Genomic DNA, 23,665 nt, shown 5'->3' with positions numbered 1-23,665 from the left:
TTACATAGTAGGCCCGCATGACAGCAAGTTGTTTAGCCTCAGCATTAAAGACAGTTGAGAAGTCCAGGACAAGCTTATCCTTCTATGTGACTTCAGCCTGCAGACGAGATGTTGTTTTATAACTTTGAATTGCTAAGTCTTACTTGTGGCCCAGATCAGGCAAATGGAAGCGGGCCACTGTAGGGTCATCATTCAATTCGGTATGTGGGCCAGATGAGGATAGAGTATGAACAGTGGGCCAGATCTGGGCCAGATTATAAATACACCTCAGCCCAGATTTGGGCAAGTTCTACTTAATGTGGTATTGCTATGGGTAACTTGTGGCCCAGACCTGGCAAAAGGGAGCGGTCTGCCCAAGTGTCATCATTCCAGTCAGTGCTTGAGCTAGATGATAGAATTTGGTTTGGTCCAAGAAGGGGAACAAGGACAGAGAGGGTTCCTCCACTGACCAGGAGTGGTCAGTTGGAGCAAGCCAGAGACTGGGAGATGTTGGTGGTCGTAGACCAGCGACTTCAAGTCCCATGTTATATTGTCACTTCCACCCAATGGTCCAACACCCTGCAAGTCTTCTTGACATAACCCTGGGATGATGCTGTTAATAAAGCAAATGAGAGGAAAAAGCTGCGGTAGCCTATGCAGACATGGCATTTGAGGCAGAGCAACGTGGTTAGAAGGCAATTGCTTGCCCTTTGGAGGTTGGCTGCAGGGGTTTCATTGCAACATCCACAATCACGTTGCTCAGAGATCTGGGAATCTATGGACAGGCCCTGCGCCAGACCATAAAAGAAACATCAAACACTGCAGAACACTGCAGCCGATGGCTCTGGATCAGGAGGAAAGATCCCAACTGGGCCCCGAGAAGCCAGGGACATACACCTAGGTCTGAGGGTGGGCCTCAGGTGGGCCCGCCTTAGAACAGGGTGTCTTGTGATTTAAAGGCCGAAACACCTGATGACCTTCAAATGTAAAAGGAATATTCACCATGTTATAAAATCATATCTTTATTGGTGAAAAACATTTTAGAAAATATTGTGCAGAGGCAAGTTATAACATTTTATGTTCAGCCTTACTGGTTTATCTGCAATGGAGATCTTTTAGTCTATGTTTAAAATAAAACAGAATTTGCATTATTATTGTTCATGTGAAGTTTTTACTAGTTTGAATCTTTTATTTAACTTAAAACCCAAACCTAAATTAAAAATGTTAAAAAAAAAAAAAGGTTCACATATTTTCAAATTAAAGCTGTGTAATTCAGGTCAATGTGTAGAGTATCTGAGAACGTTAAAGACATCTTCAACCCAGTATACCGACTGTAGACAAATCCAAATCCCCCCCAAACTCGACACTGCACTTCAGACGTTTGTGCAATAGGTAGATATTCAGTGTTTTAATTACATAGGACATGAGGCTTGAGGTTTATTTTTAAATATGATCAAATATCCATCTTTTAAATATTCCAGAGACGGGACAAACTGCCATCTTATCATTGAATTTTCTTTAATAATTAAAAGAAACTAAACATGTAAAAAGACTTGAACACACAAAGACAGAAGTGCACCAGTGGCTACAAAAGCCTCATCAGCATCAAAGTTGGTCACTTAAATGTTAGATATGCAGTCCGATCCAGTGATGTGGTGACAGGATACACACACACAAAGGTGTTCAGTTAAATTAAGATGTTCACATTCTCCTGATCAGATTCATGTGAGTGATGAATACACAACCATATGTATTCTTCTCAAGCGTGCTAAAATCATGCGCAAGGTACACAACACTGCAGTGGTAGTTACAATAATGAGGTCTTATTTGAAAGATTATGTTTGTGTTAATGAAGATAAATGATCAGTCAATGTGTAAATACTCAGTAGTGTAATACTCTGTACATATATCTACAGATGACTCACGCTTGTATCTGTGACAGACAGAACCAACACATTTAAACGTACACACACGTACACACCCCAAAAGTCTGCGCCTTACTGTAGACAAAAAAGGAAATAATACATGTATCAAACAAAAATAAACATTAATTTAAAAGCTCAATATTTACAAATTTATTTTCAAGAAAATGAATAAAAAATTATATCTAAATCTGTATATAAAAAAAAAGAAATTATAATAAGTTAGACTTGATTTTTTTTCAGCTGCAAAAATGACTGAGGATTGCCTTTCAACCAGTCTATATTCACTGTTACATATCTAACTACATAACATATTTCTGTATGTAGGCGTTTGGCCAAACAGCAGGAGGGAGCCTTTACTTTTCAACTTTTAACTGAGCTTCATAGTGACGCCTCTAAAACAATCCACTACACAATTCAAGTATTTGAGAGGATTTAATAATTTAAAAGCTAACTCAGTAGTAGGGTTGGGTTAATGTACTATCCCATAAACCATTGACGATGGCTGACAGCCATGATTCCCCCCCGTTCCACGCAAAGACTATAATTTCAGTGTCTACTATAACGTAGAAAATTATTCCTATTCAAATGCTGTTAAAATAATTCAGTTATGGTGATCAAGTTGTCCGCTCACAGTGTTCATTTGGGGTCTTTTCATAAAGGTTTGGATTGTACAAAAGTTTTGACTAGCTACACAAGTGCACCAGACCATTTCCTCCAGGTTACCATACATTAAATTGACAAATTCAGTTGTTTTTGCCCAGTCTGAGTGTAGATATGTGTACCTGCCTATTATCGGCGCAAGAGAGAAAGAGAGTGAGTGGTGTCAGGACGGGCTAAATAAGTGCGAGCAGCTTTGAAGACAGGTTCTATGCATTTAAGAAAAGTATCGCTCATTATGTGGTGATCAGTGTTGATGTGGTGGCGTCATTTTAGACAAATCTGAATTTACACTGAAGTGGGTCAGAGACGTCAGCTGAGTCTGTGTGTGTCTGCGAGTTAAATTATTTGTTAAGACGTGGCAGCACCACAACACTGTGAAGATATCAACACTTTGCTGGGTTTTTAGTGTTCCGTTAGACCAGCACAGAAGTAGATGAGGTGAACTTGACATCCCTCTTCTACCTTCTCTTCCTGTGGCCCTCAGCCTTAAACCTAGGGCCAGTTGATTGCTGTGCCCACATGCTCTGCCTCTCCATATGTTTTACCTATAGTCTGACTGGAATGTCCGCACTGTGCTGGAAATAATTCCCATATGTCAAAATGAATGAGCGGACAAAGTAACACTGACAGAGAAGAACGTGTGTGTATGTGTGCGCAGCCTTAAAATGAAGGAGCAGAGCTGAAGGGCACAGGTTAAGGCATCGTGGACCCCTGATGAACCTGAGCCACAGCCTTATTGGAAAAGTGTTCCGTGACTCAGGGTGTGGTTAGCCTTCATCTCCTGCTGGGATGTCTGGTGGCCTACTGCAGTGCCGCTAAGCCCAGAATGTTTGTGTGAATGTGAGCAGCTCTCTCCCACCGCTCCTGCCTTCCATCTGATGTGCCCCAGGAAGAACAGCATTTACTCTTTACAGCAACTGGTGACAGGCCAAATCTGTAATGTGTTCAACTTTCTGGCCTTAACATTTACAATCAAACACAGCTCAAGAAACAGTCCCTATGTTTTAGGAAATACCCTCACTTGTTTCTCTAGTGTCTGTACAGAGTATGAAGCCACAGCCAGTAGATGATTAGCTCAACCTAGCATTAAGACTTCCTAGAGCCTCATTGTCACCATGAGGTCGCCAGGCCACTAGTGAAGGCAGCCAAGACAAGCTGATTACTTCAGGCTTCAATAGACACGAGAGTGGTGCTGATTATCTCATCTGGCAAGAAAGTATATTTCCCAAAATGTGGAACTACTTCCTTAAAGACACAGAACATCGCACACCTGCACCTTAAAACCATCAGAATAAGACAGTGCAGTTTAACACAAGGTTCAATAATCAGTGTGTGACAGAAAGACACACAGACAGACAAATGTTCAGCAAACATAAACACACCCCTTCATTTTTTTTCTTATACATTAAGAAGACTGTAAGTGTGAAATTTAAGACATTCATAGCAGCTGATAGCAGTGTGGAGTGATGTGAGGCTTCAGGCGGGGCTGCTGTCCTGGCGTTGCATTGGCTCACACTCAGGATGGGTGGGTTTAAATCTCCAAAGGAAAAAGCTCATGACAACAGTTAATAGTGGTGTGGTTACAGTTAAAACCTACAAAGCAGCATTAGTATTAACGTTTTCTGTAACGTTTACAGCCTCCCAGATTCTGTAGTAAAAAGAAGACTAAACCAAACCCATTCTCTCAAAGTTGAGACCCCAAGTGGAAAGGTGCACGAGAGAGGTTGTGGTAGTGACGGTAGTGGCAGAAGCGGTCACTTGGGCACCAGGCCGCGGCATTGTGGGTAAAGAGGAGATCCTGGACTGGAGGGGCTGAAAGGAGACGTTGGGCTGCTCGACATCTTACCAGTTCTGGGTCGACTGAGGGACAGAGAGCAAAAACAGATTATGGGTGTTGAGGAACTTTTAACATAACTATATTCTATATCTGTGTATATATAACATTACATCTGTACACCATTGGGAGAGTCGGGCCTGTTTCGTTCCACACATACTCCCTTCTCTCTCCAACTAGTACCAAAGGTCAGGTTATAGATAAAGGACCAACCAACAGTACATTGTAGTGTCTACGTCTAGTGACTTTCATATCTAACTCGGATGCTCCAGACAGAGAGGCACCAACGACAACTCTTTTGCTTATTTCACCTGTGGCTAGACATAAGGACACAATGAGAAGACACCTGTATCCTGTATCGCAGTGGCATCTGATAATGGTGGTGGACCACGATCGAGGTGGCAGCTGATGGTAGACCCTGATAGCGGCAGTGGAAAATGACTGTGGTCTATAGTGGCATCCGATCGTGATGGTGGATCCTGACCATGGACTGTGATTAAAACAAGACTGCTTGATATACAATATTTCTCCTCAGATACTCGACCATTACTGATAATAATACATCAATTCATTGACCTTCCATTATGCTACAAAGTGTTTATTCTAATCAATGCTGCAAATAACCTTATCTTTCTGATGTTCTCCATTACACGTGGCATCTAAAGCACTTCTGTCCGTCCTGGGAGAGGGATCCCTCACATGTGACTCTCTCTGAGGTTTCTTTGTTTTTTTACCCTGTTAAACGTTTTTTTTTTGTCGTAATTTTCCGTACTATTGTTGAGGGTTAAGGACAGAGGATGTCACACCTTGTCACAAAAATTTTAAATAAGTAAAACGTGGTATTGACAGCTGAAGGATAGTTTACAGGTGACGGTTAACTTACCCAGACTTTGTTTTTTTTAGGCTGGAGATGGCACTGGCTGGTGGGGTTGGTCCTAAAGTGCTGTAAAAGCCAAAGGCATCTACCTGGATCTCATCCTCATCCCTGAGAGCGTCCCTCAGAGCTGCTGCCACCGTTGGGGCGATTTCTGGCTCCTGATAGTCTATAGTCGTCCGTGTTGGAAGGTCCATGTCCAGTATCTGGATGTTTTCAGCCTGAGGGCAGAGAAGCACACTGATCTGAGAAAAACAAATCGTAGGTACATTTTAAATGAAGTAGGGATGCAAATGTCCATTTTGTTATTCTTACTGATAACTGACATTAACCGCAAATTATTAATTAATTCTATGGCGGTAGCAGGTTTGTACATCCACGCACAGAAACGTCGCTTTCAACAGATTCCGAGTGACAGGTACACAGATAAAGGGCTCGGTCAAACATCTGTATCTAAAGCAATTATCGTGGGTCAAAGTTCGGCAGAGTGCAATTTTATGTATAGATTGGAAGTGAAACGGAGGCGAAGGTGCACCATTCATACATTCATGTGTGTGTGACCAGGCCCCAAAAAGCAAAAGACAAGTTGTCATGTGAGAGAGAGAACTGCAACGCATGCCTCTTGTGCATAACTAGAGATGTGACTATGAGGCTTGACTGTACGCACGGACGATGACAACTTTATAGACGATGGTGTACGCACAAGCGAGCAATTGGAAAAAGCACTGCAAGCAGCAAAACTGCTTCAGAGACGAGACTAACATGTTGTGATGTTGCTTCATAGTAGAGCTGTGCTGCGCGCTTTTATTTTTATAAACTCATCACTTACACTAAATTTACATCTAACTATGCTGTTAAAGCTGTCTTCATTGTGAGGTTTGTATTGATTGTCTGCACATGTAGGTTCAGCCCTTGTGGTGTAACCTGTGAAACATGTGATGAGGATGACGAATGTACAGTCACTGTGTCTGTAGGTTTTTTATGCGTAGAGACATTGAATATGTTCATCAGTGAAACAGGTGAAGAGAAGGTGCTGCTTACTTTGTATCTCGTGTCAGGCTTCATCATCATGGCCACGCGAGCGTGGTGACAGAGAGGCCTCCTGTAGCCCACTGCAGACAGAGGCCTGGTCATCATCTGATGTTCACTGAAGCAGAAATTGAAGCATCATGGAAAAAAATTGGTATCTTACACGAAATTAATTAGGGCTTTGAAGGATGATGATATATATCGTTTAACGATCAAATTCACCATTTGTGTGATGATCTGAACAAAGAACACAGTTTCTGCTGGTGGCATTTCTAAGATGAAGCGGGCTGAAGTGACTGTCTTCTGTTCTTATCATTAAGTGTAAACAGGAAGTAATTTATTGGTTTTAAAAGCAGAATTAACATTAATACCACCTGTGGCCATGGAAATGCTTAGATGGGGGGGTTCAGGATGGTTAGTGCATTTGCATGTTTGTGCTTCCATCTGTACCGACCTTCTCCAAATTATTCAGAACACCCGTAAGGACGTAATGCAAGGTACAGATGGTGGCTCTGTACTGCTCCACATCTTTAGGTTGTTAGGAGTTGGCGAGATCTAACCATACGACAGAGTGTTGCTATTACTCTTGGCTTCCTTAATGATTTGGCAGATCACTGATGTATGCTCAAGAAAACCCAAGAGTACCCTGGGGCTCGTTGGTGAAGATACGATTTCAATAATGGACCAGAATATGTATCCCTTCAACATCTAGCAGGAAGATCTCCTGAAACTGTTTCAGTCTTGATGACTTCAATTATTTAGGATCAAAACAAACCTCAGCCAGTGTTCAGAGACGAGGCTCCTGCTTTATTGTTGCCTCTCCTTTAAGGGTGTTATCTAGGATGAGATTCAGATCTTCTTCCAGTTGGGTAGATTCAGCCGCGGTTTCCGATCAAAGTTTTCCGGACTTTCAGATAAACCCCTTTTTCTTGTACTCTGAGCAGGTTAAGCATTGATGTCTAGGACACTGCTGGTTTTCATCTTGGTCCTGGTCCTCCGCCGACTGACAAGCAGAACTAAGAAACTCGAAAACAGCTCTTTGGCCGATACAAGGTGCTTTGCCTTGCTATTATTGCTCTTTGCACTTCAACTTGCCTTTACGAATTTTCACACCACATTTGTTCTTGAATACGTCTTCACAGATGTTGTGTTGTATTTTGGATTCACTATCTTGTCTTGCCACATTTAATCTTGTAGTCCTTACACCGTTGTCTGGGTCTTTGGATGTGTGATTTGCCCCAAATGGCATAATTACACACATAAAGCGCTTCCCCCCAGATGAAGAATTTACGTAAAAACATCCTAGGAATATTGTGTAACTTACTCCTCTATACGTGTAATGGGCTGCATTTTCCAGTGCTCATCCTCTTCATCAATGTAAGCTCTGCTGACTATTTTGCTCTTCTCCTCAAGGGGAATGAAGTTCTCAATGATCTGATGTCTGAAAGATAACAGACAAGCAATTAGCAGGAGGCAGTAAGAGGCAGTGAATGACAGATAGACACAAACACTTAGATGTGGGTCATTTATGACACCAGGAGCTCTGTTTATTTGAGGATGTTGATTAGAAATTATACAATTAGTTTAACCACATATTATTTAATAATGTCAGCGACATATTTTGAAGGAAAATCTGGTTGATTAGAACTAGGTCCTAAGTATGCAACCACACAACTTTATTACTGTGTGTTCTCTCCTGGAGCAGGACAGATTGTGTTCATCATGGATATAATGCTGATGGCCACCAGTATGATATGCAAGCTCCTTACTTGAGTTTGAGGTCCCTGGTGAGCTCATTCTGGGTCTGTTCCAGCTCCTGACGCTCTCTGATGTGTGCCTCCTGGATGTCGTGGATTTCTGCCTTCACTGCCTGCAGCTTGGCAAACAGCTGAAGCACAAAGGAGGAAAGAAACCAAGTATATTTTCAGTCTTAGAACTTGGCTGAAACAGTGACTGTCATGAGGAGTAATGAAATATTTCTGAATCGATAAAGGCAATTCTGTTTTCTTACCAGATGTAAGTACTACTTACTTGCAAGGCTTTTTATTACCAGACAAATAAATTCTCTAAGGCAGAGCATATCAGATTAGCAAAATTCAATAGAAATGCTGACCTAAGCATCTACAAATAATGAATATTTACGCTATGAGTGAATTTGTCCAAGTCCGAATAAATTCGTTGATTTCAGTGGCCAGGACTGGAGATGCATCCTGAAAACAAGTGAGTGGACAGGAACAACAGACATTTAGTCAACCAGTCAGGTTGGAGCTGATACCTTTTTCAGCTTCTTGGTTTTGATGTCGACCTCCTGCTGCAAAGAAGTATAGGTCTCCTTCAGCTCCAGAGTCTCCTCCTCATGACTCTCCATCTCCTGCTGCATCTCTCGCTCGCAGCGTTTCTGCAAACCCACATTTTAGACTTTAGACCACTGTGCTCTGTGTGTGATCAGGCTACACAGAGGTCCCTGACTTAAATGGAGCCTGTTATGTTGTTCTCAATTTTATACAGTCAAGTAAGAGATAGATATTTTTTGGTCCCAGACTTTTGTAATGTTGTTGACAAACTACAGACCCCACCACAGCACAGAGACAGCCCTCAACAAAATCACCAATCACCTCCTCATCACTGTGACTCCGACCACATAAGTATCTTCATCCTCCTTGAACTCTCTCTCCACAACCGCCTATCCAAATACATTGGCCTCACTGGAACAGCTCTCACCTGGTTCCAATCTTACCGCTCCAACAGGAAACAGTTAATCACCATGAAAGGTTCTAGCTCCACTCCAGCCCCAGTCAACCAAGGTGTTCCGCAAGGTTCAGTGCTGGGCCCCCCTCTTTTCACAATCTACATGCTTGGTTGTATCATCCGTCAACAGACCTTAATTACAACTCTTTCTTCATCGAAACCCAGCTCTACATAAGCACTCATCCATCCGCTCAGCTCCCCCCCCAGTCACTAGTCATTTGCCTGCACGACATTAAAAACTGGACGTCATCCAACCGCCGAAACTAAACAGTAATAGGACAGAGCTCATGGTTGCGGCCCCCAACCAGAGCAGCAAACTACGACCTTTTAGAGACAGAACCTTCTTTGTCGCAGCCCCCACCCTCTGGAACTCTCTCCCTGCTGAACTACGCAACGCTGAATCTCTTGATATCTTCACTAAGGCCTCTGTTAATGCTCCACCCTGCTGCTAAATTCTATCCTGTTCTGTAGTTATATTACTTTGTCTTTTCTCCACTCACAAACATATGTAAATAATAATAAAAAATAAAGAGTTAGAGTGATGATGCCCCAGTTCTTTTCTGCAGCAGGGGCTCACATAACGACACATTAAGCTGGAGAAGGAGACGTTTCAGTGAACATCCCAGTTGTATAAAATGGTGTGGTTGTTTCTTCTTATCTGTTTTACTTGTTTGTTCAGGAAGTAGATCTGTAGTTTTTTTTTTTCTTATCTTAAAAACACAACAGTTGAATACACAAGGCTAGTAGATGTGTGCATCTTCACTACCCCTCATGATTCAATTACGATTCAGCAGTCAATGCTTTGAATGCACAATGATGCATTTCAATGTTTCATATCCACAGTTTCCTATATTAGTGCACATGGCTGCTTTTTCATCAGTTAATAAAATCAGTCAGACAAATATGAACTCTGTTTTTATTTAGAAAGCGCTTTAAAATGTAGTACAGACTGTTACTGTGGTGACAATTGTGCTGTAATTTACTAAATAAGGTTTTCAATTCAAAAATCAATACAACAGTAAGTCTATTACAGGGGTCAATGATCTCCACACTGACATTGACATTCATTCGGTTTAGACTTGTTTGCTGCACCTAAGGCTCAAAACGACAACCCCCCCACAGTTATTAATCAATGGTGTTGGATCATGAATCCCGTTCATTCCCGTCACTTTAACTCTTATGTCCTGACTGTGCACTTCACGTTACATCTTGTGATGTGTAGCAGGTTTAAACATGTCCCTCATAAAGTCAAGAGCGAATCAAACCAACACAAAGTAAACATCAAGTACTGTTCTTGTCCTAATAACTTTTGATCAGTGATGGTGTTTAATGTTTAAGTGTAAAGTGAGCGTAGGTCAGAATCGAGAAATTTCCACACCTCTAACGGCTAGTTACTAAATGTATTTCTTATAAATGGGCTGTTGAACCCAATCAAACAGTAAACTTCCATCTAAAATTAAAAAAGAACAAGCCCGTGTAGTTTATTAACAGGAATGGGTTTCACTTCTGTGATTTTCTTTTCCTATAAGTCTGGTCCGAAGCGAAGAGTTGCTATTCTCATATAGAGTAAATTACAGTTTAAAAAAGTTTATGAAATTGGAAATAGATGGGAATTGGGTTACTCTGTTGAATGTATCTGCACCCAAAGAGAGTGACAGAAAATACCACGGTAACAAAAACAGAAGATCTATTCGTCTGTGGTGATTTAAATATACACTTGCAGCCAAAATTAGACTTCTTTAGTGGAAAAACTAATGGCAACAAGTTTTTATACAAGATATAAAAGGATGTTGGTATATATATTTAACATAGAGAAAACTCTTTCATACAGAAGAGATTATACCTATTATTCCGCCCCTACTCTCTATATGAGAATAGACTATTTCTGAACATTTGAAAAGGATAGACAAAATAAATACCTGTGGGATTGGCACAATAGATTGTAGAAAGCCCAGAGACTCAGACTAGATTTTGGCATGCTAGAAATCTAGTCTGAGTCTCTGAGGCATTGGCAACTCACGTGAGGTTTCGAAGACTTCACACACAACAATTTCAGCAAGATCTGAGGCCTTAGTTTGCAACTTCTGAATCTCATAGAGGACTGGAGAATCAGGGTAATCGTGTGTGTGAACTAGGCTTAACCTGCCATCATATTGTTGTTGACTTGAGACCTTCAAACAGTTTACCACTACTTTTCAGATGTTTGACATACCTGTTCAGCGATTTCATGCCTCCTCTGCTGCAGAATTTTCTGTTGCTCGTTGGTGTGATCCACTATGTTCTTCCCCCCAACCAGAAGCTTACTCTCCATTGCCTGGATGAGGAAGAATAAATTGATGATAACACTTCAGATCACACAGGATATAAAAGGCAATTCCATCTCACTAGCAGAACATACAACATACAGATCCATTGGCCTTAAACAAATCTATCAGTTGTTACACCTAATGAAAATCTAATTTGTCATGTTAAGGCAACATTAACATTCCATCTGGACAGATACACACCCTGTCTAGAAAAGTCTGCCTACCTTAACTTTAGCTGTAAGCATCTCTCCAGCCTCCCTCTCCCTCCTCAAGTCTTCCATTTTATTCTCCTTCTTCTTGAGCAGCCGAACTCTCTCCTCAGCCACCAGACTGTGATCCTCCATGATGGCCTTCCTCTCTCTCTCCAGCTTCTCCTGCTGCTCCCCCCAGTAATCTCCTTTGTCATCTCCATCTTCATCATCATCCTCTGTCTCTCCTTCCAGATCCTCACCATCGCTCCCTTCCCCAGCTCTCCTCCTTTGCTTCCTCTTCCTTTTTTCCCCTGAGCGCTTCTGCAGCTGCTCTTTGAGCCTGGCGATCTCCTCCTGAAACTCCCTCAGTAGTGCATCCTTGGGGTCCTCATTGATGCGTGGTTTATTCTTGATGTTCTTTGCCCTGTTGGAGTAGCGCAGTGTTGTCAAGGTCTCCTCCATGTTGTAGGATGCCGGCCCAATGTTGGCAACCATGACGGTGCAGGCATTGCCCCCCAGGGAGTCCTGCAGCAGACGGGTGAGTTTTGAGTCTCGGTAGGGGATGTGGCTGCTCCTGCCATCCACCAGGGCTGATATGACGTTCCCCAGAGCAGAGAGTGACAGGTTGATCTTTGTGGCTTCTTTAAGCCTCTCCCCCTTAGCGCCAGTCTTGGACTGCCTTTCGCTGCCGGCTAAATCTACTAAGTTCAGTTTGCCAACTCTGATATGGTTCTCCCCGTCCACGCCCAACTCACTGCACTCAACGGTGATGACAAAAATGGCGTGAGATCGGGAGCTGTGTTCATTCATGTTTGTAGAGCCCACAGAACGATTCTGGTTTCCGACGTTCATGACATGCTCGATCTCTCGCACACTCTTGGTGACAAATGACGACAGGTCTTTGACATAAACGCCCGTGTCCGGCCTCTCCCTCAGCTCAAGGCGATGGGCTTGGTTCTTGGATAGCAAGTCTTTGATCTCCTCTTGGTAAATTTCCAGATATGAAGCTCTCACCAGGTACTGCTGATTCTGGGATCGTGAGATGTGTGTGAAGATGTGCTCAAAGGAGTTAGGGATCACCCCTCTCTTCTCTGGATCATTTCTCACCCCCTCCATTGTGTACGTCTTCCCTGTACCCGTCTGCCCATAGGCAAAGATGGTCCCATTGAAGCCAAGAAGAACCGAATCCACCAGGGGCCTGAAGGTTTCATCGTACAGATCTATTTGTTTGGAGTTCCAGTCGTAGACTGAATCAAAAGTGAAGACTTTGGGAGATTCGCTGGCTGAAGCTTCTCTGGGGTTCCTGACAACAATCTGGCCCAGTTTCACATCCACAGAGACGACCCTTTCAAATTTGTTTGCCTGTTCTTTTTCATTCATTGGGCGACATCGGACCACCACCTTCACTGTCTCAGGACTCTTGCTCTTGGACATGGTGAGGATCTGCAGCTCACACGTCTTCCAAGTGCAGTGTCAGGAACAGTTGGCCTGTAGAAATGCCCTCATCAGAATCTGCTGGAGAAGACACATGTAATGCTTAGTACCAACCTTCCATGACAACCTCGATAAAACACACTTTTACATACAAACTGGAAAACCGGCTCAAACTCATCAACACTAAACTATGAATAGACTTTAGCCCTCACACCTCTCCTGATGCTAACTCCTGTGTTGCAGGTCAACACGTCCATGGTTTGAAACTCTATGATACTGAGCATAGCATTATAACTGTTGAGGTTGATCTTAGTCATTAAACAGGAATTAGCTCCATGTCCATGACAGCGGTGAACAGCAGCATTAGCCCACTGCTTGGACTATTGAACGCCTCCACCCTAATTTGGCTCAAGTTAGCCGGTTAACCTGCAGCTCCAAGCTGCCATGTAAACGACTCTATGGTGGAGCTTCAGGTTGTGAAGGGACGCCTCTATGGGGACTTCACCAGCAGGAACATGTCGATAACCGACGCGTTTTACAGAACCTGTCCAGCTGATGCTAGCACAGCAGCGGGTCAGCTAACCGACGTGAGCTAATGCCAACGACAACCCACAACGAGACCACAAGACCGGCCTAGCAACGGCAAACACAGCGGTAACCTCCGCTACAAGTCTGCTAGCATTACCTGGCTAACGCTGCTGGCGAGGACCAACATGGGTTCAACACATCACCCGACAAAAATTAAAAACTCGTTGGACTCGTGAAACAAAAGCGACACAAACACAACTTCACACCACAGACACACAAAGTTCGTGTAGCGTTCAGAGGAGAAGAACGTGAGCTAATCCATAACTCCCAGTCACCGCTACTCATCATCCTGTGCTGGGTTGCCAGGTTCAGCCTCCACATCCCCCAATATTGACACGTTGGAAAAACATTAAACCGAGTAAATATTAGTGTCCAGACGCAGGATATATATACAAATTAAGTATATGAAACATTAATCTTCTTATCATATTCATACATGCATATTAACTCACATACACGACTTATCAATACAATTTGAGAGTATTTCTGACATATCTGGCAACCCAGCATCTCCAAGCTTGTCCCACCTAGCTGAGTATATCAGCTGATTCAACTACTCACTGCAACCCTTCCAGTGAAGACCAGACTGTCGCTGCTTTCAACATTAGTGTTCATACTTTATTGGCGAAAAATATTGTAGAAAAAACTTCAACATCATTGCATTTACATTGAGGAAGACAATTGGCTTGCAACACATTACTATTTACATTTAAATCAATTTATCAAGCGCAATTAAACTCTTTTGTCTTTCTAAAACGTTTGTTTCACATGCACAGAATAACAACGCTGTTCCTGTCACATTCAACCACCTCATCAGTTTTTGGTCTGTCTCCTTTCCCCTTCCCATAATTGTATGAACATGAGGATCAGTTACTGTTCTCTCCTGGGAAAGGAGCAAGAGGGAAAGAACAGAGCAAGCTGCAAAGAGAAAGAGGGACACAAAAGTAATGGGGGGAAAAAAAGGAAGACGGCCAAAGAGATAGAGGTAGAACATGATCGCTGACAAGGCAATTAGTCTTTTCCAGAGTACACTGAGATCCTCAGAGGTCCCGCTCACGTCTGTACTGCAGAAAATGCAGTTATACAAAAGGAAATGTAAAGGAAACAGGGTGTTTCCTGATGGAATGGAAAACTCACTTTACTTGAGTGAACAAAAGTAGAGAAGGAGCCAAAACTTTAGAGGGAACATTCAGATACTTGATTTTCAAGCAGAGAACAGACAGCAAATTGCATTTTTCAAACTTTTGGCAGCAGCAACATTTTACAAACATGAATACTGCCCACCTGCTAAACCCTGGACCTTCTTTCATTCTGACAGATTAAAACCCATCCTAAAACCTATCCGTGACCCTGTTTCTCATCTTGCTTCACTCATTTAGAACTGTTATACATTTTCTCTGCTTTTCACATGTTGTCTCGCCTCCTTGTGACAGTCATCCATCAAGAGCGCCATGAGGGAAACCGTGTAACAGTCATACTCATAGCTCTACTTTATGATTTGGTTTCCCAGGCTTGTCCATGCCAAAAAAGGAGGACGGGAGGCCATGCACGTCCCGCTCCCTCTTTACGAACGCAGAGAAGGAGGAGACGCAGTTGCCGATGAAGTGGTCAGCTCGGCCTAGGATGTACAAGTCCAACTGGGCTGAGTCTGGTTGTAGAGTCACTACTTTAACCTGTGGTAGCCACAATGAAACACAGTGTAAGAGTATTTTTCAGTCCTCAACAATGTTAAATATGATCACAAGAATGATGTGCACTATTCTGATACTTTGCCAAATGTGACAAAACCTGTTTTATGACTGGTCACTCCCGAGTCAATAAAAAAACGTGTCAGTCGCACTTTCATTTAACATGCAAGAAACTAGAGTCCAATTTAAAGCTGGAAATCTTTTGACATACTTGTGAGTGCATGACCGAGGCTTTAATACCCACCTTGCCCTTGAAGATCTTATCAATTTCTTTACTATGGGATTCTGAGTCGGTGGCAATGTAGACAGAGCTGGCAGAGGTCTTCTTCACCCACAGCTTCACAGCCCTGCGAATCTCCGCCAGGTCAGGCAGGCACATGGGCATGGTGAGAGGCAACGCTGTCTGGCGGTTGTAGCCGACACACTGAGGAGAGGCCATGAAGTGAGGCCCTGCATCTCCACTCTCCAGCATTTTGCATGCGTTTTGCTGTAAAGGTGGACAAGAGGGAAATATTTAGATCTAACTACTCGCTGATGAAGGGGGAGAGAACCAATTAGAAATGCATTGCACAATCCCGCAGCCTGTGATGGTGCAAATGTTGCTCAAAGTCTACTCTGGTTTTGAATAGTGACTGTGATGTTATTTGTCTTACTGGCGCAGTGCACGTTGTAAACCTGCCTGTTGGGAGTAGGCTGTTCTCTTGTCCTTGTTAATGCTCCAGAGCAACTTCAGAATTATTCCTTGTCATTAGTGAGTCCTCCTAGGGAGTTACAGTGTTGGAAAACCGGTAAGTGATGTAGGTTATGATTTTGTCCTAACAATAAAAAAAACCTAGAAGAATATCACCAGCCATGTACATTTTAAGATCTACATTTTGCTCAGTAATGAATAGTTTAATACCAAACACCTTCAAAACGCAAATTAAATTTTCAATCATCAACTGATATGAGCAATCAAAACATTCCTTACAGATATCAATGATTCCATAAATTAAACCCTGATGCCATTTGATAATATGCAGGCATATGAGCCTGACGAGGGCTATAAAGCTGATTATTTATTATCCTCTATCTGATACTAATATGTGACTGAATGTATGAGTGTGTGCATACTGCATAATGAGAACCTTATGCTGCTGTACTTAAAATTCTGTATGTTTACTTACTATTAGGAATTGTCTTGTGTTATCTGTTGTGCCTGTGCACTTTATATGTTTCACTGTGGGAGAGTGGGAAACGTCGTTTCGATTCCTTGTATGTTCTGAACATGTTAAGAAATTGACAATAAAGCTACTTTATCTTTTATCTTTATCTTTATCTTTAACATGAAGAGAGAAAACAAGGCATGTGTGTGTAAGCCTGAGCTCATACATCATATGGATCATCTCACCCAGTCGATGCCAATCCTCAGGTGAATGCCAACATATGGCCGGGTCAGCCAGGTGGCGATGTGCTCTTCTCCCTCCTTCACCATCTTGTCCGACCACACTACATACCCCTGAAGGGGCACGTGCTCCTCTACCACTGGGAACTGGGCCGGAGCCCCGGGCAGCGCCAGGACAGGGTGTTCAGAGGGAGGGAACCTGTTCCAGCAGGATAATGATGAAGAGAGGAAACTGAAAACCTATGGAAACCTCAGAAGTCCCAGCTGTCAATCAGGCATTATATTCAAAATTACAAACATAAGAAGGCGTCTCATTTATCTTCAGTCCAGTGGGGCTGCTCAAACATGTACTCACCTTTTCATCCACTGAGGTTGGTGGTAGGCACTAAAAGAAATACCCCCAAACAGGACAGACTTGTCAAAGTCCACACCAACGTAGTCCCAGAATGGACCAAATGGGTTTCCATCCTGAAAATGAATCAGACCCATCTGTACAGTTCAGAGCAATGACACAGTGACACATGCCTAATATTCATGTTGGTTGTTAAATTCAAATTGACTAAAACAACGGTCTTATGGCCACCAGGAGGCAGCATTTCACCCTCAACAATTCACTTGCAATCATGCTTCTGTACCCTCACATTATTCACTATTTAAATGCTTCAGGCGAGAGAAATGGCGCATTGTTACCAGATTATAGTTAGCCCACATTTATGAATGAAATATGCTGTCCTGTGTGACTCTCACCTTCATAGGGCAGGATTTCTTGTCTGCACTCCGCTGTGCAGCAGTCTCAAAGCAGTAGGCGTTCCTCTGTCCTGAGGGCCAGTGTTTGGGGGCCAGCTTCTCCATGAAATCCTCCAAACTGATCACACGATGGTAGGCATACAAGGCCTCTAACTGGAAAAACTCACTGTAGGGAACATGGACCTGAATAGAAAAGAAAAGAATGGAATAAAACAGTACTACCCAAAGCTAGTGATTTCAAGTTTTTAAACTATCAATACATCTGATGAAAAAAATTAACCAACAATATGTTAGTGTGTCTCTTATTTATTGCAGCCTGAGGAACTCGCCCCATTTCTTCCTTCTGAAGATGTAAATCATAAATAATGGGCCACAAATATGTTTTCATGATTAAGAAAGGATCAGTAATCTGCTTTGGAAGCTTTATACATAATCAAAGGCTGCACTCAGATTAGGTCTACCAGTTATCAGGCCTTGTTACATTGGAACACTGACCGGACAACTCTGCTGTTGCTGTTATGACAGATTATAAATGCTCCTGAAGAAACTGATAACTTAAATGATTCAAGTATCAGGACACGTTCTTACATGCAATGGGACGTTATTCCAGCAGAACTTAACATATTTAATTATTACAATAATTCATGATATCTGTTGTATGACAATCTGTTCCATTATCTTTTCTTTTGCTCACAGCCACGGTGATGGACAGAAGTTTTATTTTCAACATGGAATGTCAAGTAATGGAATTCTTTTTGCTCTTATATGGAGATACTAGATAGTCATCAGCAGGAATACTTTGCTACACATTAAACTGTTCCCACAAGGTTAATAATTACCTTGTGGGAACAGGATACCTACTGTGTGGTTATTACAAGGACTCTAGGGGCTCTGTAGTATTTTTTATATTGATGTATTTCTTAGCTGTCTAATTGGTTTCCTGTGATTTATGTGTTCTCACTTGTGTGACTGCACCGTGTTGCTCCCTGACTGCACTTACATTGGTGTAAGGGGGCGTGTGGTGGCGGTACACTATCCAGGGAGGGACGGCCAGGGTTCGGTTCAACATCTTAGAAAAGGCCAGTGTTCCCAGGAAGTGGTCCACCTGGTTCCCGAAGCGACCTGTACAACAGCAGAGGTCACTTCACCCGCCTCACTGACAACTTGTAACACAACACTGCTCCAGCTCATCACATGGAAACACCCGTTTAATGTGTTGCACTTGCGGCACAACAGCAGCTTGTAATGTTCCGCGGACTCGAAGGCCTCGCAAACCACCACTGAACTTTAACACTCGCTAGCTCCTGCAAAACAAACGTTGAGTGTGATCTACGCGGAGTGAGTTACCCATGCACGGGCAGTACAGCACGTAGCCGTTCACATCCCACTGCAGCTCCTCGGCTAACGTCCGACAAGTGTGGAGCAGAAGGGATGAAACCAAACATAACAGAGTGAGAGCAAGGGACACTTGTTGTTTAACCGCCATTGTGTTTCATGTCATGGTCCCAGCATGCACTGGCTGCTGCCGCCGCCTTCTTCTTCTGTGTTTATTGGCGGTTAGCAAACCTTCTCTTATTGCGCATTACCGCCGCCGTCCGGACTGGAGTGTGGAGCAGAAGATTGGCAGCAAACTAAATTTAAGTAAACTAAAGTTAAATTATTTAGCTTTTCGCTTAATTAGTTAATTAGAAGATGATTTAAATTCCTTGATGTCTTTCTAAACAAATTATATGTATTCCCTTCTTTGTTCACAATAGATATTACACTCTATCAATACATTAGTGACAGTTTCATTCACAGTTTAAATTTCATTTTTGGATTTAATCCTCTATGACCAGTTCTCAGACGGGTAATGATTCTGTCTGCTTTGCTCCTCTCACCAGTGCTCTTGCCATATTTGGTGACTGTTAATGATACTTTCTATTTGTGCTTTGCTTAATGGTACCTGTATGTCGATTGTTGAATGACTGTGTTGCTAATATGTCTGCCTTTTCATTGCCTTCCACTCCCACGTGAGCAGGAACCCAAAGGAAGGAGGTATTACACCCTCTCTGATTTAGTTTGAGGAGCACATGAAACGGACAATATATTGTCTGCACGAGGATTTGAGTTAATACTCGCATTTGCTGACATGCAGTCGGGTGTAATGATAATCTCATTGGTCTACTCTAGCCACTTTGCTCCGCCCACTGCAACGCAAACAGAATGACCCTGCCTCCTCCTCTTCTTCTTCTTCTTTAACTTTATAAAAGAATGCTAATCGGCCTACACTGCCATCTACTGTACTACAGGTGTGAGGCACGACTCTCTCTCTCTCTCTCTCTCTCTCTCTCTCTCTCTCTCTCTCTCTCTCTCTCTCTCTCTCTCTCTCTCTCTCTCTCTCTTAGATTTTCTATATATCTAATCATACTGCCATTTTATGTTACTTTCTTTGAAGCCTGACATTTTATTTAGGATGATTTCTTGTTTTGAGGTTTACTTTGTTTGGTCACAACCATCCAGTAATAATATTTAAAGACATATTGGTTTTCTTCACATTGACAAAATAAATAGTTTAATAGTTGATTTAAAAGCCTTTATCTGTAAGATGGCATTCAACACCTTGTACAGTTGGTGCAAATCTGAGAAGTTGGCAAATCAGTGGGACTGGAACTAACACTAATTTAAAGGTTATATATACAATATTTTAATCAATTATGTAGCAGCAATTGTGCTGCAAGATTGTGTGCATCTCCTTAATAGGTTTTATTTACATACATTAAGTGACCAAAGGGTCACACATGAAGGCTGGATGACACCAACCTGGATGACAAGTGACAGATCCATTTGATCCGTCTCTTAAGCAGCTATAGCTACATTTTATTTTTGTACACAAGGTTATTTACTTCATGCTTCTGGTTGGGTGCTTACAGGCTTCTTTCTCTGGGCTTCACAACATCCATTGACTGCAGCAGCACATTGCTGAGAATATGAAGGGAGAGACGAGATATCAAGGAGGGGAGGTTGAGATGCTGCAACATCTATATATACATATATCTACACTATATAAAAAAAGTCTGATTCAGGTTCTGAAAATTACTTTTCTTGCTGAGACAAACCTTCTCACTTTAAACCAGTGTTTGGACCAAAGATAAAGACATGAATGCAGAAATCTTTGGATTCACCAAAAAATTAAAAAAAATTAACAGTACATAATCAAAAATATATAATTCTACAATTTAGGGATACTTACCAAACATTGCAGCTCAACTTTCTAGAATAATAAACATATGAAACAATGTGATCACGAGAAAGACACTGCTAACTACTACAGACAAACGTATTTGTGTGCAACAGTGTGAGGTGAGATATTGTATCAGGGTGGATAAAGTGTGAAACGTTTTATTCCAAACTGAGACATGAACCACTGTGACAACTTGAATAAAGAGGATGTGAGAATATTAGATGTTATTTCATTTTTCTGCAGCCAGGCAGAAGAAAAACAACCTTTACCTGAAAGCTCAGTATAAATTTAAATACTGATTTGACTCCTCAAAGACTTGCTTGTCAGTGGCACCCAAACATTGGTTGGAACAAACAATAGAATCCATTGCTACAGCAACAACATTAACTTAAAATGTTGAGCTACCTCAGTAGTTAAAAAAATGAATGGGTGCCAGCACTACATATTTAAAGTTTGAAAGTAAATCTCAACCTAACAGCAATGAAACACTAATCACAACATATCACTTGCTTGTTCCCCTCTGATCTTTCCTGACAAACAAAGCGGTCACTCAAAGTTCACAAAACAAAATATGCTTTCGTCCTTTTCTGCTTTGCCTCTGATTCCCTGGTGGAAGTCAGATGGAGCCAATCAGAGCAACGTCCAATGATAAAGACTCGGGTGAAATGAGGAGCGGCGTTCACAAAGCTCGATCATTATTAAGCTTCTTCACGAGATGTTCACATGTGTGCTCAACATGCCTAGACCCAATGAGCTGGGTTGGCATGACAACATGTGGTCTCAAACCTTTGTTACTTTCATTTAGCTGTGTGGACCCACTGCCAGCCTGAATCGACTGGTTAGATATGTCACAGTGAATAGTTCATCACCAAGGAATCCACAATTGACAGCAGAAGGAGGTGGCAGCACAAGGGGAAATTAAATTAGAAATACAAATTAAAAATAGGATTTTAGTGTCTCCAATTCGAAAGTGATAATAGATTATTATCATTATTGTGATCTAATAAATAGTAAAACACCCCCAAACCATGAACAACACCTGATAAAGTCTGTGGACATGTTCACTTTTCTTTATTTATAACCAACTCAATGTCTTTTCTTTTTGTTTGGGAACTTTTCTACCCTGGGCTTCACTTTGAAAGATACTTAATCCCTCCATATCCTCCAGCTCAGCCAACCCAGTCTAACATATTCTCTCTTTGTACTCAATCACTCTCCTTTTTCTTTTCTCTGATGCTCGGCAGCTGGCGGCTCTTTCCTTCTTTTCCTGTGTCGTTCGCTGCGTCCGCTCCTCCCCCATCCCTTGAACACACACTGTTTTTCATTGTTAGAGATGACAGCAACGATAACAATGCGAAGAACCACAACTCACAGCCGAAGTATGAGGCAGAGACAGATGGAGCGAGAGACAGAGAGAGAGACTTCCTTCAGGTGAAAAACAGACGACTTTAGTCACAGCAACAAAATGAAAAAACAAACTCACACCTTATTCTTTATCAACTATCTCCCCATTGTCTTTAGATTTTTCTGGAGTCACATCCGGCAAAGCTAGTAAATCATAAATGAATCAGTAGCTAGCACACTTTGTGCATTTAGTTTTAATGTATCTCTGACTCACTGTTGTAAAAATGTCATTTCCCTTTTTGAATCTATAAGTTCCTCAGACACCTAACTCTTAACATAGAGAAGCCGCAGAGTGAGAAGTTTTGCACTAAAGATGCATGTACGTCACTCACGTTTCCTCCTCTCCCCCCTCCTCTTCACCTCTCCCTTCCTCTTGCAACAGGCCTACAACACTGTGCCTGTGGCCTTTTCACACGAGGGAAAGAAGGCAGTCAACCTCAAACAAACCGCCCCCTGTTGACCTTTCTGTGTTGATACCGACAACCTGCATGGCTTTCAGTTCAGCTGAATTTACCAAAAACTACCAATTCCAGCACGCAGAAACAAAATGCATTTACATCTGACTTAATGTTAAATCCTCCTAGTCCACAGGTTTTCTATAATGGATCTTTAGAAAAAAAACAGAGTGCAATGTGAAGCATGTTCCTGAAAAATATCTTTATTAAAATTATAGAAAAAAATCGTAAATCCGATGTGTTGAAACAAAAAAACTGTCCATCAGTTGACAAAATCCATATTTTCCGTTTTCTCTCATCAGGATTCCCCTTTTACAGCAGTGTCTCTTGTAGATGAAATTACTCAACTATGGTAGCACAAAAAAGTAACAAACTCCATTTTGGCTGAAAAGTTTAAATTATAAATAGAACATAATTAAACAACTTGGAAATAACAAAATTTATCATAACTATGATCCTAATTTAATTTGTAGTCCTCTTCCTGTGTCGCATCAGAGTGTCTTCCTGAAATGGAGGGGAAGGAATTAATGGAATGTATTTAACATTGTTTTAGATTTATTTGTGTTTAGTTTGTCAAGACAAAATCATATTTCCACAGAACTTTTTATATTCATTTCGATTTCAGCTAACTCTTGAACACAGTGAGCAGTTATCTCAAATAAATAACATTGGATATGTATAAAATAGACTAAATCTTGCAGAGCTGAAATGCCTCTTTTGAACCTCTTCAGTTTTCCCCCTTAACTCGGATTAACTCTTTTTTTAGGCCTGTTTTTATGATGGAGCTAAAACCAGAATCTAGCTAAATGAAAAGTTAACGGCAAAAAAAAGTGTTCTGAACGTAGAGGTGTTCAGAAAACTGAACTCTAAACTAACCTCATTCCATAGATTTGCTGCCCTGAAATGATGGAAACATTAAACTCCATCACAATCATGGCTTATCCTGCAGGGGCCAAAGATATACAAATGCAATTTCGAGCTGTATTCCTCACCCATGGAAAAGACTTCAACTAAACTTTAAGTTAATTTCAATAAAACTGTTGAGGCAGTTAATTAATGATATGATTGATTGTAACTGTTGCTGCTTTTAATTTGACAAGGATACTGGTTTTAATTGGGTTCTATCTCAACGTGTCCCCCAAGGTTTTAGATATAAATGATGATGATGATGATGATACCTTTTTTCATTTAAAAAA

General features: G+C 41.7%; 2 protein-coding genes across 7 annotated transcripts; both read right to left on the bottom strand.

Annotated features, from left to right (window-relative positions):
• Positions 1–1,480: 1,480 nt before the first annotated feature.
• kif3b (kinesin family member 3B) lies at positions 1,481–22,444 on the bottom strand. 4 transcript variants are annotated; one of them, XM_053424608.1, is made up of 9 exons: positions 22,347–22,444; positions 11,580–13,061; positions 11,262–11,363; positions 8,577–8,699; positions 8,071–8,189; positions 7,626–7,742; positions 6,314–6,419; positions 5,282–5,493; positions 1,481–4,424 (listed from the first exon to the last, which is right to left on the bottom strand). In XM_053424608.1, exons 2-9 carry the CDS (start codon positions 12,978–12,980, stop codon positions 4,319–4,321), a joined length of 2,286 nt encoding a protein of 761 aa, XP_053280583.1. In that variant the 5' UTR covers positions 12,981–13,061; positions 22,347–22,444; the 3' UTR covers positions 1,481–4,318. The 4 variants fall into 4 exon arrangements, with proteins under 4 accessions (XP_053280583.1, XP_053280581.1, XP_053280582.1 ...); XM_053424606.1 differs by lacking the exon at positions 22,347–22,444 and adding an exon at positions 13,666–13,906; XM_053424607.1 differs by lacking the exon at positions 22,347–22,444 and adding an exon at positions 13,666–13,906 and having other exon boundaries at positions 11,580–13,058.
• pofut1 (protein O-fucosyltransferase 1) lies at positions 14,165–22,324 on the bottom strand. 3 transcript variants are annotated; one of them, XM_053424612.1, is made up of 8 exons: positions 20,620–22,324; positions 20,298–20,348; positions 18,388–18,509; positions 17,388–17,570; positions 16,996–17,108; positions 16,647–16,839; positions 15,501–15,743; positions 14,165–15,241 (listed from the first exon to the last, which is right to left on the bottom strand). In XM_053424612.1, the coding sequence occupies exons 3-8, from the start codon at positions 18,454–18,456 to the stop codon at positions 15,047–15,049; spliced, it is 996 nt and encodes a 331-aa protein (XP_053280587.1). In that variant the 5' UTR covers positions 18,457–18,509; positions 20,298–20,348; positions 20,620–22,324; the 3' UTR covers positions 14,165–15,046. The 3 variants fall into 3 exon arrangements, with proteins under 3 accessions (XP_053280587.1, XP_053280586.1, XP_053280585.1); XM_053424611.1 differs by lacking the exon at positions 20,620–22,324 and having other exon boundaries at positions 20,273–20,348; XM_053424610.1 differs by lacking the exons at positions 20,298–20,348; positions 20,620–22,324 and adding an exon at positions 18,735–19,125.
• Positions 22,445–23,665: the final 1,221 nt, after the last annotated feature.

The sequence above is a fragment of the Pleuronectes platessa genome, chromosome 6 (genome assembly GCF_947347685.1).
Source record: "Pleuronectes platessa chromosome 6, fPlePla1.1, whole genome shotgun sequence".
NCBI classification, from domain to species: Eukaryota; Metazoa; Chordata; class Actinopteri; order Pleuronectiformes; family Pleuronectidae; genus Pleuronectes; species Pleuronectes platessa.
The sequence above is the reverse complement of the archived record's forward strand: the minus strand, read 5'-3'. Positions and strand labels throughout refer to the sequence as shown.

Bases quoted from the DNA above. Each gene is read 5' to 3' on its own strand.
- kif3b (XM_053424608.1), bottom strand. From the start codon at position 12,980: ATGTCCAAGAGCAAGAGTCCTGAGACAGTGAAGGTGGTGGTCCGATGT. The intron at 8,700-11,261 runs GTATGTCAAACA...GTGGGTTTGCAG, and splicing joins GGCATGAAATCGCTGAACAG to AAACGCTGCGAGCGAGAGAT. The intron at 7,743-8,070 runs GTAAGGAGCTTG...GTTATCTTTCAG, and splicing joins ACCAGGGACCTCAAACTCAA to ACATCAGATCATTGAGAACT.
- pofut1 (XM_053424610.1), bottom strand. From the start codon at position 18,873: ATGGCGGTTAAACAACAAGTGTCCCTTGCTCTCACTCTGTTATGTTTG. The intron at 18,510-18,734 runs GTAACTCACTCC...GCTGTTGTACAG, and splicing joins GCTGTACTGCCCGTGCATGG to GTCGCTTCGGGAACCAGGTG. The intron at 15,744-16,646 runs GTGAGATGATCC...CCACCTTTACAG, and splicing joins TGAGGATTGGCATCGACTGG to CAAAACGCATGCAAAATGCT.